The sequence below is a fragment of the Aplidium turbinatum genome, chromosome 7 (assembly GCF_918807975.1).
Source record: "Aplidium turbinatum chromosome 7, kaAplTurb1.1, whole genome shotgun sequence".
Lineage (NCBI taxonomy): Eukaryota > Metazoa > Chordata > Ascidiacea > Aplousobranchia > Polyclinidae > Aplidium > Aplidium turbinatum.
In genome coordinates, this window is record NC_137478.1 from 23,869,261 (window position 1) to 23,886,660 (window position 17,400).

Sequence of the window (17,400 nt, forward strand, 5' to 3'; positions counted from 1 at the left end):
CTCAGTGCTACTCAACCACTGGGTTGCGACCTAAATGTGGATGGTCCTTGGATGTCAATGGCCAAACTAACATTGATCAATTTGACAGGAATCTCACAAAGTCCCAAAAATTCGAAAGTTTGCAAGTTTTGCTGTTTAGTTTTGCAAAAGTTTCAACAAGTTCTATTGATTACACTGGTCTACACAAAATTTCAGGTTTGGGTTTTGACAACTCGTTTTAGCTAATTTTGGGGCGCTGAATCCGAAAATGAACTCAGATTTTCCCTATCACATCACGTTTTTGAGATATGAAATATCCCTAATTTTTGAAAAAAATCAATTTTTGCCCCCCCCCCCCTCTGTTGTCAAAACAAGGAATTCTGATGCAATAAACACTGTTTTACCTGCAATAATCTAGCTTTAATTAGCAAAAAAGCATTCTATATTATATTCACACAAATTTGCGTTGTCTTTATTAAATATTCATGCCTTGGAATAAAAAATAGGCATGCAAAAGAGCAACCACAATAAAATCAAACGCTACATTACGCTGACGAACATGTCGATAGGACAGTGACAAGGTATTATCTGAATTATAGCCTACAGTTCACACAATATGCACATAGACATTCCAATGGAGTGCAGAAATTGTGAAGACACACACAGAAATAGCAAAGTGCCAAAATAAAGATTGACTCAAAGGGACTTAAGCAGGGCGAGTTCAGAAACAGTCAAAAAAGGAGCTTTCATAGAATATGAATTCTTCACTTATAAGCTTAAAAATGCTCTTTTGAGGGACTTTCTTTTATGAGCAGCATCTGGAATTTCTCTTTTAAAACTCCAGCAATAGTTGGCCATCATATGACAATCCCACCGACCTTGATAACGTTCTTCCATAATTTTAATATCCTGGTGGAAACGTTCACCTTGTTCTTCACTAACTTTCCCAAGGTTTTCTGGAAACTCATCCGCATGGCTCTTCAAATAGTGAACTTTGATGCTCATCCTGCATCCCAAATCTTCAAAACTAAGCAGTAGCTCCCTTAAGAGATCTTTATAATTTTCTGCTTTTCTGTTTCCCAAAAAAATTCTCACAACAGCACCGAAAGCATTCCAAGCTCTAGCCTAGAATGGCAACATTGATTTTACAAAATTTTCATCCTTTAACAATTGCCTGATTTGTGGTCCATTGAAAATCCCAGCTCTTTTTTTCTCTTCACTGAGACCAGAAAAAGCATAACATATATACTTAAAACACTCTCCTTCATGATCCAAAGCTTTTACATATATTGTTTCATGAGACCAAGTTTGATGTGAAGAGAAGGCAAGAGGATCTTTTGAAATATCAACTAACTGATCACGTATGATATTTTTGTCTCTAGGTGTCAAGGTGAGCCTTGGAGGCCACTCTTCTTTGTTCCAGTACTGATCCTTGTCCCTGCTGTCCCAGTAGCATAGGAAACATAGGTATTTGGTGTAGCCACTTTGTTGCCCCAGCAAAAAGTTTACCATTTTTAAATCTACACAGATGAGTCAACCATGCTCATGGTATTTTAACTTTTCAAGAACGGTTTTGATGTTCTGATACTCTTCTTTCATTGTCACCGAATTTCCTATCGGAATAGAACCGTACACGTTACCATTGTGAAGTAGAACACACTTCAAACTTCGTTTGGAGCTATCAATGAAAAGTCTTCATTCGTCTGTATCATACTGTGGTAATCCCATTTCTAGAAGAAGCCCTTCTATATTGTTGCAATAAACGAAATTATTGTGGGAAGCAAAATATGGAAGCAGTTCTTCTTCTCGTTTGCGATAAAATGTCACGCTTGTAACAGATTTGAGAAGTTTCCTTTCCTGTAGCCTTGATGCCAATAACTCCGCAGATTGCTTAGGCAAATACAAATCCCTCACTAAATCATTTAATTCCATCGGATTAAACTGGGAAGGCTTGTCTGACAGATCCTCGGGTGCTGGTTGAAAAATTTCACTTTCTCCTTCACTAAACGATGCTTCTGAAGAAGAAATAGCCTCTTCGTGTAGTTCTGGAAGTGATGTATGTACTGGCAGTGGCTTTTCATCACTGTGAGGAACTGGCCGCAATGCCGAATCCAGATTTGGATATTTCAAACGAAGTTTACTCTTTTTGTTATACCCTTTCACACTAACAAGACAAAAATAACAATCGTCAACATGATTTCGTTGCTCTCGCCCAATCATGGGTATTCCAAATTTCATTTGTGGACATTTTTCTTGCGACCAACTTCTCAGACATTCAACGCAGGTCTTGCACACTTTATGAGGAGCCCAGCTTTTGTCCTGGTCCCCCAACTTGACTTTAAAGTAAGCAAGATATGCCCTTTTTACAAACGTGGTAATATTGCATTGTTGAGACTTCAACATGAAGCATCCACAAATGTAACAAAATATATCTGGATCATTACAACATTCTCTACTTTTGCTGGAAGCAGACATAGCTTGAGATCAAATATAACCTTTCTTTGTTAGTAGTTTTCTAACAGCAAGTTTTTCCACAGAAACACCACTATACCAAAAACTCTAACCGACTTGAACTCAAACTTATAAAGTATGAAAATACCTTTTCCTTCTACAAACCACTTTTCAGCTTGAACTCTGATGTTGGTCTGTACAATGTACATGTGCTTTATAAAACTTCTAAAAAAATCTTCCTTACTAAGCAAGAATTTATTACTAAGTCAAATCTACTCCCACCAGCTGTCTTCCTACCATATTCCATCTGCACAGTGCACAGAGATAGCAGCTGACCCACAGATAACGCCTGAGAAGCCAAGACAGGGAGTTCAAGCCAGCATGGAAAAACTCAACGCTACCAATCTCCACTATGTCCTATTACGATTATCATAACAGGAATTTTTTTTATTTTAGAGGAAATCTGAACCAATTTATGAATTTAGTGTAAAAATATCTCTATGTTTGAAAGTTTATAGCTGTCAGAAAATAATTATATTTGACATTTTACTGCACTTAAAAGGGTAAAAATTGGTCAATTTCATAAAATAATGGCAACGATAGAAAGAAAACTTGATGTGATAGAGAAAATCTGAGTTCATTTTCGGATTCAGCGCCCCAAAATTAGCCAAAATCAGTTGTCAAAACCCAAACCTGAAAAAAAAAGTTGAAATTTGTAGACCAGTGTTATGTGTACATCTGCTGCATTGCATTAACTTCTCTGCTGTCTCGAAAAGTTTCGAAACAATCCATTGCCAGTATGACGAATTCCATTGTGACGTCACAAGGCTACACGGGTTGGCGTTCTATCTTGTGTTGGTTTGTCATCAGCTTGCATCTGTTAAATTTTGTCTGATCAGTCTGCTTGATACAAAAAGTCGTGAACAGCTAAATATAAGTTTTTCTTCTTCAAACTTCCAGTTTAGGGATTTACATTGTGGCATCTAATGACAGAGCAGACATTGTCACATCGTTATATGAAAAAACAATTAACTTGAACTTAAAAATTTCCTTGAATTTATAAAGAATTGGTAGTAACTTCAATAAGAACATACATTAGTTGCTTTTAAAAACAAAGCTTTGATATTAAATTTCAGTAGCCAACTTAAATTTACAACTTAAAACAAACGGAAATATTCGCTTTGTCGTTGCCAAGTACACAGGAAATTGTTGTGCGTCCACCATTATGAACAGCTTGAAGCTTCTAAGATCACTTTCTACATCTATGAGTGTATCTGACTTTTGCTTCCAACTGGATAAATACTTAATAAATGTTTCGATCCACCAACAAAGATTGACTTTCACCACCAATACATGATTTGCTTGAAGGTCGCCATTACCGAAAACGTTCCCAGCATAATCGATCTTGCCACGTTTTGAATATTCATGTGGTTTGTAAGCTTCACTTCGAGAAACGGAATGTTGGCAAATTGAAGTTGCTTCAAGTTTTCATCTTGGAGACTATTTGACAGAAGTTGTTTATTTATCAACAGTCGGAAAAATCAACAGAATTCTGCAAATTGTAATAAATCAATAAAACAAACTAACCAGAATTCACAATCATCATCATTAAGTTCCTTCCTCTCGTCGAGGGTTGGAGGCAATGAGACGCCAAGTTTCTCTGTTGTGAGATTTTTTTACTGCAGTTTTGTAATTAAGTCCTGACCAGTCTTCAATATCATTAGTCCAAATTCTTGGTGGTCTGCCCCTATTTCGTTTGCCGTTAGAATTCACCAGCATGCAACAAAAACGTCTATATTTCTGTCAAACGATGTCTTTATGAACCAAGATTATAGAAAGAAGTGGTGAACGGAATCAGAAAGACACAGGTAGTTCAGTATTTCAAAAACGAAGTTTAGATCAGCATCTTTTATTTCTATCTTCTGCTACGCGAATTGGAAATTTTGAATTGGAAATATCATCGACATTGTCAATATACAATATGTTGATTTGTAGAAAACCACTTGTTGTCACTGTAATCTTGCGTTACAAAATGATTAAGAGTCACTTTTTTTATTCATTATTTCAGCTCTAAGTTGTTCATTTATAACATGAGCATTTTGCTCGTAGAACCAATCGGCAGCAGTGGCCGAGTGATTAGCGCGTTGGGCTCGCAGTCGAAAGACTGCATGTTCGACTCCAGCCACCCGCACTTGTTGTTGTTTCTCATGAACCAGACAAAATGAAACAGAAAAATTTGAAAATGCAGTGCCAAATAATCGTTATAACAAAATAATAAATAACCAAAATAGGGCAATAAATGCAATCTCAGGACATTATGGCGAAGGTGCTGAAGCAAGATAGTGGATTCTTATTTAGTGCAATCTACATAAACACAACGTTCAGGCGATACCTGCTCACGGCATCCCCGGCTGAACAAATGTCAACTCTACGTGTTACTATAACGCAAATTCAAGATGATTGCGATATCTCACCACTTATGATTCCTAAATGTTTCCATTGCATGACGTCACTCATTGGGTCTTTGCGTAAAATGTCACAATGTGTTTTTCAAATGACATTTATTTGCTTATTTTGCTACAAATTGCTATGAATGTTCGTCCTTGTGAGATGAAGCAAAATTTTGCTGTTTTTGCAACTCTTTCAAAATCGTTCACTTAATAAACCAATGCAGGTGTTATGACAGTTTGTTCATCATGGCCGATATACTTTGCGTGTATTTGGTTTACCTTGAGTTGATTGTTTAATCCCTGCAGTATAACAAGTCTACACTGAATAAACGAGGCAGCTATAAGGATACCAGAATATTTATACAATTTGTGAATATTAACTTGGAAATCTTGTTCGAAAAGGAGGATATGGCGGGACGAAACTATCTTCAGTTGAACGATTCGATCCACGGAAGCAAGCATGGTCCGATGTTGCTGATATGAACGTTGCAAGATGTTTCCACGGTTCATGCGGCATAGACGGGATGGTGTATGTCGCTGGAGGGTGAGTGGTTGTTTGTGGACGTCATCAATGCATAGAAAGCATGAATATGTTGAATTAATGGAGTCTACCAACGTGTGAATAGAAACATGAGGGATTCTAATAACTTAATATGAGATCATTACAATTTATTGAAACATAGTTTGGTTGAATCTGTCCATCGCTGATGTAAAATTTCAAATTTTAATCATTTTGTTTTTAGTATTTTAAATTTACAATATCCAACATTTGCAAACGACGAAGTTGATTTGACTGAAATAATTCAATTATTATCAGTTTTCAACAATGTTTTGTTTTTTAATATTATTGCTTTGTTTTCTAATTTTTCACTCGATCACAATTTACAGACCGACCGACGCAATAGAAATTTATGATGCAGCGAAGAATACGTGGGAAGTAGTTGGAAATGTTGAAACTTTCAACAAAAAACTATTCATTGTAGCGATATAGTTGGCATTAATTGGTCGCGTCATTACATCGATGACGATGCTTGCGTTGTTGATCCATGAATCATCTTGATATGTCTTGTTTAGTTGCATTTTCGAAATTCAAAATCTATTACTTTCCTTTGTATCAAAGCAGATTTGTTTGTCTCGCTTTATGTTTGTCGCATTTTCTTGTTAAAAATAGCAAATAAGTTATTTTGTATTTAATTTTGTTGTTGTATCATCGTTTCAAAACGATAAAAGAGCGTAATCTGTGAGAATGAAACTAATTGTTGCAGATTTTTTTTCGTTTGTCAGCCCTGTGAACAAAGAGCGATGTTTTTTGTGACTTCAACGTTGTTTTATATCAATGCAGAGTTAGCCAGAAATCGACATTTTCGTTGATCTCATCACGCATTGTTTTGCTGTTAGCCTCTGGCCAGCCCTGGCGGAGAGATATCATGCAAACGATTTTCTGTTCTAACACGATCAACCAACTCGTGAAAGTTCAAAGTCTTCTGAGACAATAAGTGACGTATTATTCGATTGGCTTGTGCAAGCGATGTAACTAAAACTTTGATTGAATTGTCATTGTTTTGTATTTTAATCCCATTTCCATCGTTTTACTAAGCGAATTATTTTACTGTTTTAGCTAGAGCGCCCCTGAAAATTAATTCATAAATTACGTAATTCCTTTGCTGTGCTGCATTTTGTTGTGTTATATTTCTCAAAATATTTGAATCCAGGCAGAGATTACCGCAGAAATGTTCGATTTGAAATCTAATATTTGTCGTTCATAGTTCTATAATAAATAGCCCTAAGCTTCTACCCAAAATCTAAATATCTAATGATAGTTGCGGATAGGTTGCTTACAGGCCCGGATTTAGGGGGGGCAGAGGGGGCAGGTGCCCCGGGCCCCCCGACTTCTGAAGGGCCCCCCTACGTGGAAAAAATGTGATTTTGTGTTAATTTTTCTTTCTTTCAGCTTTTGACGTTTCTGCAAAATGCTGTGTACTTCTGTATATTCTGAATGCTGTATATCAGGGGTCGGCAACCTCCGGCCCGCCAGGCGCTTCGTTCCGGCCCGCGAGCAGTTCCAAGAAAAAGCGCGCAATTCGGCCCGCGACGATAAATAAGTTGTTTTTTGCATGCTAAAATCATAGTGCAACAAATCCTGAATGTAAGCTGCGACTTTGGGAACACCAACTTCGTAATTCTAATTTTGCACATTTTTCCAATCTTGGTAACAACAGTCCGTCAAGTACGTTGAAATATGTGGAGGTTATTGTTGACATCAAACAGCAGTTTGCTTCCCGGTTCCAGGACATGCGAAGGCACAAACACGAATTCGCGTTACTGGCAACACCTTTTGATGTGGATCCAGCCGATGCGGACAGTAGCGTGCAGATGGAACTGATTGAACTTCAGAATAATACAACGTTAAAGTCGAAGTTTCACGTTACTTCTCCGGAAGTGTTTTACAAAGAACATGTATCTGCAACCCTATTTCCGAAATTACGAGATAATGCGAAAAAAATTGCATCCATGTTTGGGAACACTTATCTTTGTGAACAATTATTTTCTAAGATGAACTTTGCAAAAAATAAACTTCGATCACGTTTATCTGATGAACATGTTGATGATGTTTTACAAATTTCTTGTTCCAATATCAAAACTGACTTTGGCAATTTGGCAAAAAAATGCAAACAACATCAACATTCACATTAAATTGTTACACACATTTGTTCTTTTAATAATCGGTTTCAAAGTAATAAATTCCTTTTATCATATCAATGAACATATTATATAAGCATGAATAGGAGTGTAAAACGCCGTGCAATTTAAGGGTAAGATATTCGCGTTTCAGAAAAGCTGTCCTGGCAGTTACGGCCCGCCAGTATATTTTATTTTATTAAATTGGCCCGCGGCTCAAAAGGTTGCCGACCCCTGCTGTATATTCTGAATGGAGGTCATACAGCAAAATGCTGTATATTCTGAATGGAGGTCAAGCACCACCAGACTCCATTCATTCATCCCCGACGCCGACACACGCCCCATCGGCCTGACACTACAGAGACAGGCATGGGTGCGCCTCAACCGTCTCCGTACGGGCGTCGGGCTTTTCTGCTCAACCGTGCACCAATGGGGAATGGCTTCTTCCTCCTCCTGTGAATGTGGTGCCGAGGAACAGACCGCAGACCACATCATCAATGACTGTACCATCTTCAAGCCACCTAACGGAGTGGAAGGTCTGCGCGTCATGGATGATGAAACTAAAGACTGGCTGCTCTCTAGCAGCCTTCCAATGTAGTCCGGGAACATCGTGAATCTGGGGTGGTAAAAGGATAGACCCTCGGCCCCAGAAGCTCAGACGACGACGGCTGTGTACTATGTGCAGTGCTGGATTACTGCTACTGTAGATGCAAAGGTGGTTTTCGCGCCGTAGGCGCGAAAAATTTTTTGCACGGGGGCCCCCCGATCTAATAGTGCCCCGGGCCCCCCATCAGCTAAATCCGGCCCTGGTTGCTTATCTACCGTTAAGATAAGGAAACACTGCATGAAAAGATATATCTCATGAAGCTTTGCTAAGATGAATGGTTGGCTCAAATTGGGGCACTAGAGTGGTCACTAGGGTGGCTCATTTTCCTTGATGTTCTTTAAAATTTTTGTCAGTTTGGAATAATATTCCATTTTGTTCACTGATATTTGCAAACCAAAAATTTTTGTTGGGTTTTGACCTTTGACCCTGGTTCACCCAAGGAGAAATTCTGAATTTTTCTGAAAAATTAGTAAATTTTGAAGTGGTTTAGCAGTGTCTGAAAAGGGGATTTCTCAAAATTTGACCACGTGATTTTGACTTCACTTCTTCTGTTAACTTCCACGTGGAACATCTTCACCCTACTCCAAGTCTGAGAGTCACTAATAGTGCATGCTTTTAGTGTCATTTTAGTTGATTTTACAGCCTTTTCGCAGTCAGTGAATCTATAACGTCGTAGACCAACAAAAATTTTTGGCACAAAAGATGAGAGTCATTTTAGAGTAGTTTAGGGCCCCTGATTCCGAAAATGCACTTAGTTTTTTCGAATTGGCTCTAGTTTTCGAGATATTCGACAATGAAAATATTTTTGAAATTGTTACTCAAAAGCTTTCAATTAGCAAATTACTTATTTTCAGCCCTGTTTACCATTATGATGTCATAAATACACTTGTCTAGTTCAATTGGTTCATATTGCACGAAAGTTCAAAACGCAAGCAAAGGTTGAAATGAACTGTGTTTAACGTAAGGGAGCCATAAGTATTCAATGTAAACAGTTGTGAATCAGTAGGCCTACATCACAAGAAAAATATCCCGAAAGTCATGTGTTTATGAATGCAGCTTTATATTGAAAAGGTAGGCCTACTGAAATGGATACTGTACGTACAAATGAAATTTTATTCTAAGCCTTTGCTAAGGCCAAATCTTTGCTGCAAGACGTTTTTTTCTGGTCTATAGGCTAAATAAATGGCATATAGGCTGATAAAATACGCCTTTGACAAGTAGGATGCTGTACAAACAACCCAGATATATTTTACTGCATGAGGCAACGCAGAGGAGTAACGCATTCCGCGGTAGACACAGCGCTATATAAAAACAAGCATTATTATTATTACTTTGACATGAAGCTGGGTGATCAAGATAAGTCCTGGGCTCCTCCTAAAGTATGCAAACATTGCACTCAAACCCGTTTCTGGGCTCAAGGCTAAGAGGTAGGCACTTTAACAAGCAGATTTCTAATAATCCACGCGCGTATCCAATCCAACCACGAACCAATGAGATGCTACGTTATCTGTACGTTATCTACGTTATCTGCTATTGTGACCATTCCAGCATTCAGCCAGAGAATTAATAATTACTTTGAACTTTGTTTGGTAATTACAGAAGAAAAAAGAGCTATAGCAGAGGTGGGAATCAAACCCACGTCATTGAAATGACTACTACTGCCCTAACCCAATGCGCCAAGCCAATCGATGGCAAAGCGATGATTTAATGTAGCTAGAATTTGCGTTTTTCCTTTATTCTTCCCAAACGCAATCTTGATGACGTCATGAAAAGCGTAGCTTCTGATTGGTTCGTGCTGGATTGGATATCTGCATGTTAAAGTGCCTACCAGGCTAAGAAGTTCAGAGTACCATGGCATAAAGAGAGCCGTGGAATCACCATGAAAATTGATACTTTTGTACGGTGAGCATGTTCGAAGGAAGTTGGAACATCATGTTTACATGGAGTGTGCAAGGCCGTCATTGCGTGGACGTTGCTATTTCTGTTTTTTGTTTGCCCTCTCTTGTTTCAAGTGGTGATTTGCTTGAAACAATAGGAAAACGGGCATGACTGAGAGTAACCTCAATACCTTCAGTAATGTTTTGGAGCAAGGTCAAGCTTTTTTCTCAAAACCATTTCTACCACCTACTGTAGTAGTTAAAGATTTAGTTATCAAAAGTGGTAGCTGGAATCTTGGCTAACTCAAAACTAGAGCCAATTCGATAAAACTTAGTGCATTTTCAGAATCAGGGGCCTCGAAATACCTTAAAATGACTCTCACATGTCCTGCCTTTATATATAAAAAATTTTTGTTGGCCTGTGAAAATCGATAAACATCGTCAAATGATTCAAGAAACTGAAAGCAGTAGATATTTACTACAGTGAACGGTGCACAAAGAAAATCATGTCTGAAATGTGGTAGAATTCGACATTTTGAGAGTAATACACGTGTCAGTGTTCATGGAGCTGCTAATTAAACCACTTTGCTTGCTACAAGTTTGTATTACTGCCTCTTATTGTGTCCATTAAGATGCTAGAGTGCATTAGAAGATAGCGAGTGAGCAGTTTCAGGGATAAGCGAAAATTCAATATTTTGAAAAAATTCAAACCAGGTGAACCAGGGTCAAACGTTAATATTTTTTTGTAAAATTTGGTTATAGGAGATACATTTACCAAAAGGAACAATATTACAAACTGACAAAAAATTTAAAAGAAAATTTTTTTTTTTTTTAGATTTTGCGCCAGCCTAGTTGTCACCTTGGCGCACAGCTATCACAGCACTATATCAGCAATATGCTGCAGGATAATGTTCGCCTGCCGCAGTGCTCATTGCAATCAAATTGAATTGCTCTTTCATTGATCCCCTTATAGAAATGTACCTAATAATCGAAATTTGTATCTGATATTTCTACTTCTTTTTCGTTCAATGATGTAATTTCATCATCAATTCATCAGAATAATCAAAGTTTTGAAAATAACAATCAAGTCACTATCACACTTTTAATTTGGCTTATTTGCTTTTTGTCTGGTGATTAACTTTAAGATGAGTGCTTTATATAAACCTTGCAATAGAACAAGTCTGCATTGAATATAAGAGCCAACTAAGGTCACCAGAATATTTGTATGATTCCCGGATATCAACTTGAAAATCCTTTCCACCAGGAGGATGATTCCGGTGAAACGCTGTCATCAGTTGAACGTTTCGATCCACAAAGCAAGCGTGGTAGGCAACCATGTTGCTGATATGAACGTTTCAGGAAGGAGCTGCAACTGGGGTGTTTTCCTTGCAACGTATTTGAGGGATTATGCCAAAACTTAGTTATGTTGTGGCTGGCAACAGTGGCGGATTTAAGGCAAAATTTTAGGGGGCGTCAATGAAGTACTGAACAACCTCGCCGCAAATAGGTGGGAAAATTGTTTGCTTTTTTATCAATAAAATCGCCTATCTAAGTCAGGTAGGCTACCAGTCATTCCCACATCACAAATCAACACCACAAGCGACAAACAGTTGTAAAGTTGAGGCAATGCCATAATGCCGCTCGTGGTAATTAAAAGCAATAACGAACGTGAAATGATAATTTAGGTATTTTCCACTAAAACTCCGGCAGAAGTATGACTGAGCCTGGAAATTTTATGCAAAGTTTATTTTTTTATTGATTTTGGTAGCCTAGGGTCTACTCTTTCAGAATCTGTCGGGTGCACTCCGTGCATACTTGAGCGTTTTGAGAAATTCAAGATGGCGTCCAAATTGGCCGCCGTTTCAGATAACTCCCTATAACTCAGTTAGTATTTGACCTAGGATAATAATTTTGGTGTCTAACCATATATTTTGAGGGGCAAGGAATACATTGAAACTATTAATTTGACTGGTTGGGGATTGCATCGTGTAGAAATGCAATAATGCCGCCAATAGGGCTGCCATATTACAAAATTCAAACTAAAACAAACAAATTCACTTGTATTTGGTCTAGAATGATAATTTTGGTGTCTATCCAAATGTTTCGTTGAGAAGGATTCCATTTAAGGGATTAAAACAGTTGCATATGAATTACATCACAGTAAAATCCAAAATGGCTGCTGATATATTTTCTGAATACTTACAGAAAATCATTATTTCTGCGACTTTGCTTGTGAAATACCTTCTAACATAATAACATCACTCACAAATGTCACCATTAGTTATCACAAATGTTACCATTAGTAATGTACAAGCCTCTCTCACAGTCACAGGACAGTCAGTTGTGGTTATCATCTCGTCATTAAGCTAGTCCATAAATCTGTGACGTTGTCCAATTGAATTCTATTTGAATAAGGTTTAAGGAATTAAACAGTATAATGTAGTGTGGTTTAAAATTTTAAAGTTTATGAAGCTGCTCTGAAAAATCCTATGGATTTCTTGGACTTAACTTTTGGTTTCTGTTTTTGCGCTATCTTATGGCTGCAGCAGACCTTGAGCTTGGAAAATTAAAATCAAGATGGCAGCAGTACACTTATTCAGGATGCAGTTTGTTACAAGTAAAAAATCTGTCAAGTGGAAAGTACAGTTTAGAGAAAAGAGCTTGGAATGAGTTATTAAAACTGAAAATCAACAGGATTAAGCCAACCAGGAGAGGAAAGAAAGCAGGAAAGTGTTTCAGAAGACCAATTTCAGTTGTATGTACAAAGTCATCTGGTAGGCCTATAACTTTTCATCGAAAACAAAGTAACTTGAACTTAACTAATCTAATTCCAGTCCAACGTTTTCCCACTTTTAGTAAATTTCACTCCCCCTTAATTATTGGATGTTTAAATATAAGATCAATCAATAATAAATCACTTTCCTTAACTGACTTTATTTTTGACTCCAAAATTGATGTGTGTGCCCTGACTGAAACTTGGTTAGGAAGTTCAATTGATGGTCATGTGTTAAGTAACATCACTGCTAAAGGTTATGACATTTTGCATGTTCCCAGATCTCAAGGAAAGCGTGGTGGTGGTGTAGGTTTCTTATACAATGTCTCTGCCAAACTTGACAAGAGTAAAATTTTTGCTAGCCATCAGTTTTCTCAGTTTGAACATATGGAATGTATTTCAAAGCATGGTAATATTCCAGTATTAATTTGTGTAATTTATCGACCTCCTCCCTCCATAAAGAATGGATTTAAAACAAGCATATTTTTTAATGAGTGGTTTAACTATTTGGAACAATTGTCTTTATGTAATAATGAAATTATTGTTACTGGAGATATAAATTTGCATCTTGATAATATTGGTTCAGTGGATGTTGTGCAATTTAACAATATTTCATCTACATTTGGTTTGAAACAATTGATCAATGATCCAACTCATGCAAAAGGTCACCTAGGGTGCATCATCTGCCCCTCATTTTTTTGTTTGATTTTCTGCAGTTGATTAAAATGTTCCTTTTTATGATTGTTGAAGATGTGCAACTTTTCAGAAAAATTTATTAACATCTAGGGGTACCACAATTGGATTAAATTATGTCATTTTGTGTTATTTTGGGGTCATTCCATGGCTACTGGTACAGTTGTAGAACCACATGTCGTAGATTTTTTATAAAATTTTATATGTAGAATCTCCGTGCAATTCTGAGAAAAGTGATACCAATTTTACCAAAATCAGCCATGTACTTTTTGAGATATCGGTGATTGAAAATTTGCCCTTTTCGTGGTCGCTCATGCGTAAACATTAACGGCAAATTTTGTTTGACCTATTATGAAGGTGTGTCAAATGGTAACTTGAAAATTCCACTGCATATGAGTTATCCAAAGTAAGGAGATTTTAAAAAGATGTATTGTTTGTTTGTTTTTATATCACTACAGGCCACCAAGTGGCTAGTTTCACAAATGACTCTTTGTGATCAGTCATGCATGACGAAACTTTGATTGCTTATAGCAAAAAACACTCTACTTCGATTTTTCTACAAATTGTCTTAAATGAAAGGCAATTTTCTTGGCTTTCTAGCTTCCAAATATGAAGTGGGATATTTGAGTAGAAATGAGGTAGTTTGCTGTAGTAAGTGTATCATGTATTTTTTAAAGTGAAGGAAGGATGGGTAGCACCGTGCTACATCATCTGCCCCTCATTTTTTTGTTTGATTTTCTGCAGTGGATTAAAATGTTCCTTTTTATGATTGTTGAAGATGTGCAACTTTTCAGAAGAATCCATTAGCATTTAGGGGTACCACAATTGGGTTAAATTATGTCACTTCTTGTGATTTTGATCATAATTTCGCATCAAAAGAAAACTAGAACTGCAATATTGTTAGGGAACGTTTTTTTTGCTATTTTATGAAATTAAAAAAGAAATGGAAACCCTAACGCATGGTTTTGTTCAGTTTGAGCATTTGAGTGGTATTTTAGAATAAGGTAAAATTAGAGAAAAATTATAGGTTTATAAAACAAACAGTTTTTTGCAGTAGTACTTTCCGATAGTTAGTGCATATTGTGTATTTCTGTCTGTTTCAGCTGTTTTAGGCTACTATGGAGATAAGAACTAGCAGTAAAGTTCCTTGGCTTCTTTCTGAGCATGTAACCAAGGACAGCTTGGTTCTCCACGGCAGCCGTTTGCCAACAAATCTGGATGTATTGAAATGTATTTATGCTTATATAAAGTTTGAATGTGTTGGTAATCAAACATCATCTTTGAATGAGGCTGCTGAATATGCATACAATCAGGTAGTCCCATTTTTTAGAAAGGGAGGCATACCAATGAAAGTTTCAGAAAGTGGTAAAAAGTACCTGAAATCCATGTACAATGATGCGAAAGATGTTGGAAAAATTCCCCAGAAGCGAAGAACCACAAGCGAAAAATTTCAAAAACACAATGATATGTTAATGAAAACTTGCAGCTTGTGGCATTATAATGCAGAAGTACAAAACAGCAAAGAGGAAGACCGGTTGTTTTTTCATTCAATGAAAACAGACAGAACCGCTTCGTGGGATGGTGTGGATATTTCGTCGAAGCGGAAAGCCATAAGAAAGCTACAGAGAGAAGAAGCCAAAAGAAAACGTCTTGAAAAAGAAGAGCTACGAAAAGCTGGCACTCATCAAACAGTGACTTCTGTAAGAGTTGTAGATGACACAGACAGTTGTTCTTCAGCTAATGATTCAGCCTCGGAATTCTATCACTCTTTTGCAAAAAGTAATGAATCACAAATACGTTCACATCGTCGTTCAAAGAAAACTGGAGATACCCTTACATTGCCACACAACTTTGCTAGTCATCCAGAGTTTGTTTCGTTGTTGAAACGTGGAAAAGTTTCCTCATCAGTTGCATCGCAACTTGCGACAAAAGTCATAGAAATTGGTAAGGTGATTTTGTGTAATTGGTAAGGTGATCGAATGGTATTTTTGATAAATATGCAGTATTATTATTATTATTCTCCTATTTCAGGCGGTGGTGGCGTTGAAAAGTTTTCTATTTCGTATGCCACTCTGGACAGATATGATAGAAAAACATGTCTTGAAATTGCTGAAAACATAAAGGACAGTTGGAAACCTTCTAGTGCTATGGCAATCCATTGGGATGGAAAGCTGATGACAACGTTAGATAGCAAATATCAGAATGAAGAACGGTGTGTTGTGTTGGTCTCAGGTGATGATTTTCTGCTGCCTTAATCGAAGCTATATTGCCTTTACAAGTTACTGATGTTTATTTAGTTATGTTACACAACAGGAGAGCACGGAACAAAGCTTCTGGGTGTCGCGAAACTTGAAGAAGTAGGAAAAGGTGAAACCGGCAAAAATATAGCACAGAAGATATTGACGCTCCTGACACAGTGGAAGTGCTGTGATGAAATAGCGGCAATGGTATTCGACACCACAAGCTGTAATACAGGTACAGGAAACCATAGGGTAATTGCAATGATATACATTTTGTAGCAACTGTTTCATGTGATAATACAGTGTGTTTACTATGATGTCTTTGCAGGTCACATCTCAGCTGGTTGCATCTCTTTGCAGACTGCTCTTGAGAAACCATTGCTATGGTTAGCATGTCGTCATCATGTCGCTGAAGTTATTTTGAGTCATGTTGTGAAGGCACTTAAACTTGATGACACTACTCCTGAATCAAAGACCTTCAACTTGTTCCGGAAGAAGTTCCACCTGCTTGCACATGCCGATGAAAGAGCTTTAGATTTTAGCCTGGTGAATTTCCTGCCTGATGAAAAAAAGAATGAACTGATTACATTGTTTGAGAATCTGCTGTCAGATGAACGGAAGGATAAATATCTCCCTCGCGGAGATTATAAAGAGTTGCTGCAACTGCTTCTCTCTGTTTTAAAAGAGAATTTGATTGTACCCCTGCAAACACCTGGTGCAACCAACAAAGCCCGTTGGATGAATAAGTTGTTATATTGCTTAAAAATTCTGCTCCTTGAAAAAGAGGTTATGAAACAGAAAATCTGCAGCAAGGCCACCATTGCAAAGTTTAAACGTCTTGCCAAATTTATCTTGTCGTGTTATGGCTGGTACTGGTTTGTAGCACCATGCCAAGTCAATGCACCAACAAACGACTTGCGCTTTATTGAAGTCTTACACCAATACAAAGAAGAAGACAAGCTGGTAGCAGAGGTAGCTCTCAAGTATTTCATGCTGCACACATGGTACTTGTCTGGGGAACTTGTTCCCTTTGCCCTTTTCAGCACCAAGACACCGCCAGCTGAGAAAGCATCAATGGCAAAAGCAATGCTATCAAAGAATACCGGTTACAGACAGCCATCAAAAAGATTTGGGGAAGGTTTTGGAAAACCAAGATTGATTCCTGTATTGCCAGCCACCAAGTTGGCTGATCTAATCAATGAAGATTCCTGGTTCTTTTTTGCGGCACTAAAGCTTGGCCATTGTACAAGTTTCATGGAGGAAGATGTTCTTCAGTGGGACAGCTGTCCTTCATATGCAGCTTGCTGCAGAGTTGTTAGGCAGCTGAGAGTAGTGAATGATGCAGCTGAACGGGGAGTCAAGCTTGGATGCGACTATCTTTCATCGGCAAAGTCTGAACAGAGATTCCAAACTGTTCTGCAGACTGTTGAAGGCAGCTATCGGCAGTGTCCGAATTTAAGGAAGAAGGAAATGAACAACAATGTTCAATGGATACTGCATATTTAGTTGAAGAAGAAACTGTGTTTTTTCTAACTGTGTTATTTCAACTTGGAAAATACAGAATTTTGCTATTTCGGCAAAACAATGTGCATTTATTGGTGTTTTGTGAACAAAACAGTAAATGTTAAAGTTTAGGTAAAGTTCAGCGAAG

General features: G+C 37.6%; 1 protein-coding gene across 1 annotated transcript in view; it reads left to right on the forward strand.

Moving 5' to 3' along the window:
* LOC145773868 (uncharacterized) overlaps positions 1-9,065 on the forward strand; it is a 35,970-nt gene extending 26,905 nt beyond the window's left edge. Inside the window, exons 13-14 of the mRNA XM_082584990.1 lie at positions 5,283-5,424; positions 5,769-9,065. Coding sequence (XP_082441116.1) covers positions 5,283-5,424; positions 5,769-5,871 — 245 coding nt within the window. The 3' untranslated portion in view covers positions 5,872-9,065. The remainder of the gene's footprint in view (positions 1-5,282; positions 5,425-5,768) is intronic.
* Positions 9,066-17,400: the final 8,335 nt, after the last annotated feature.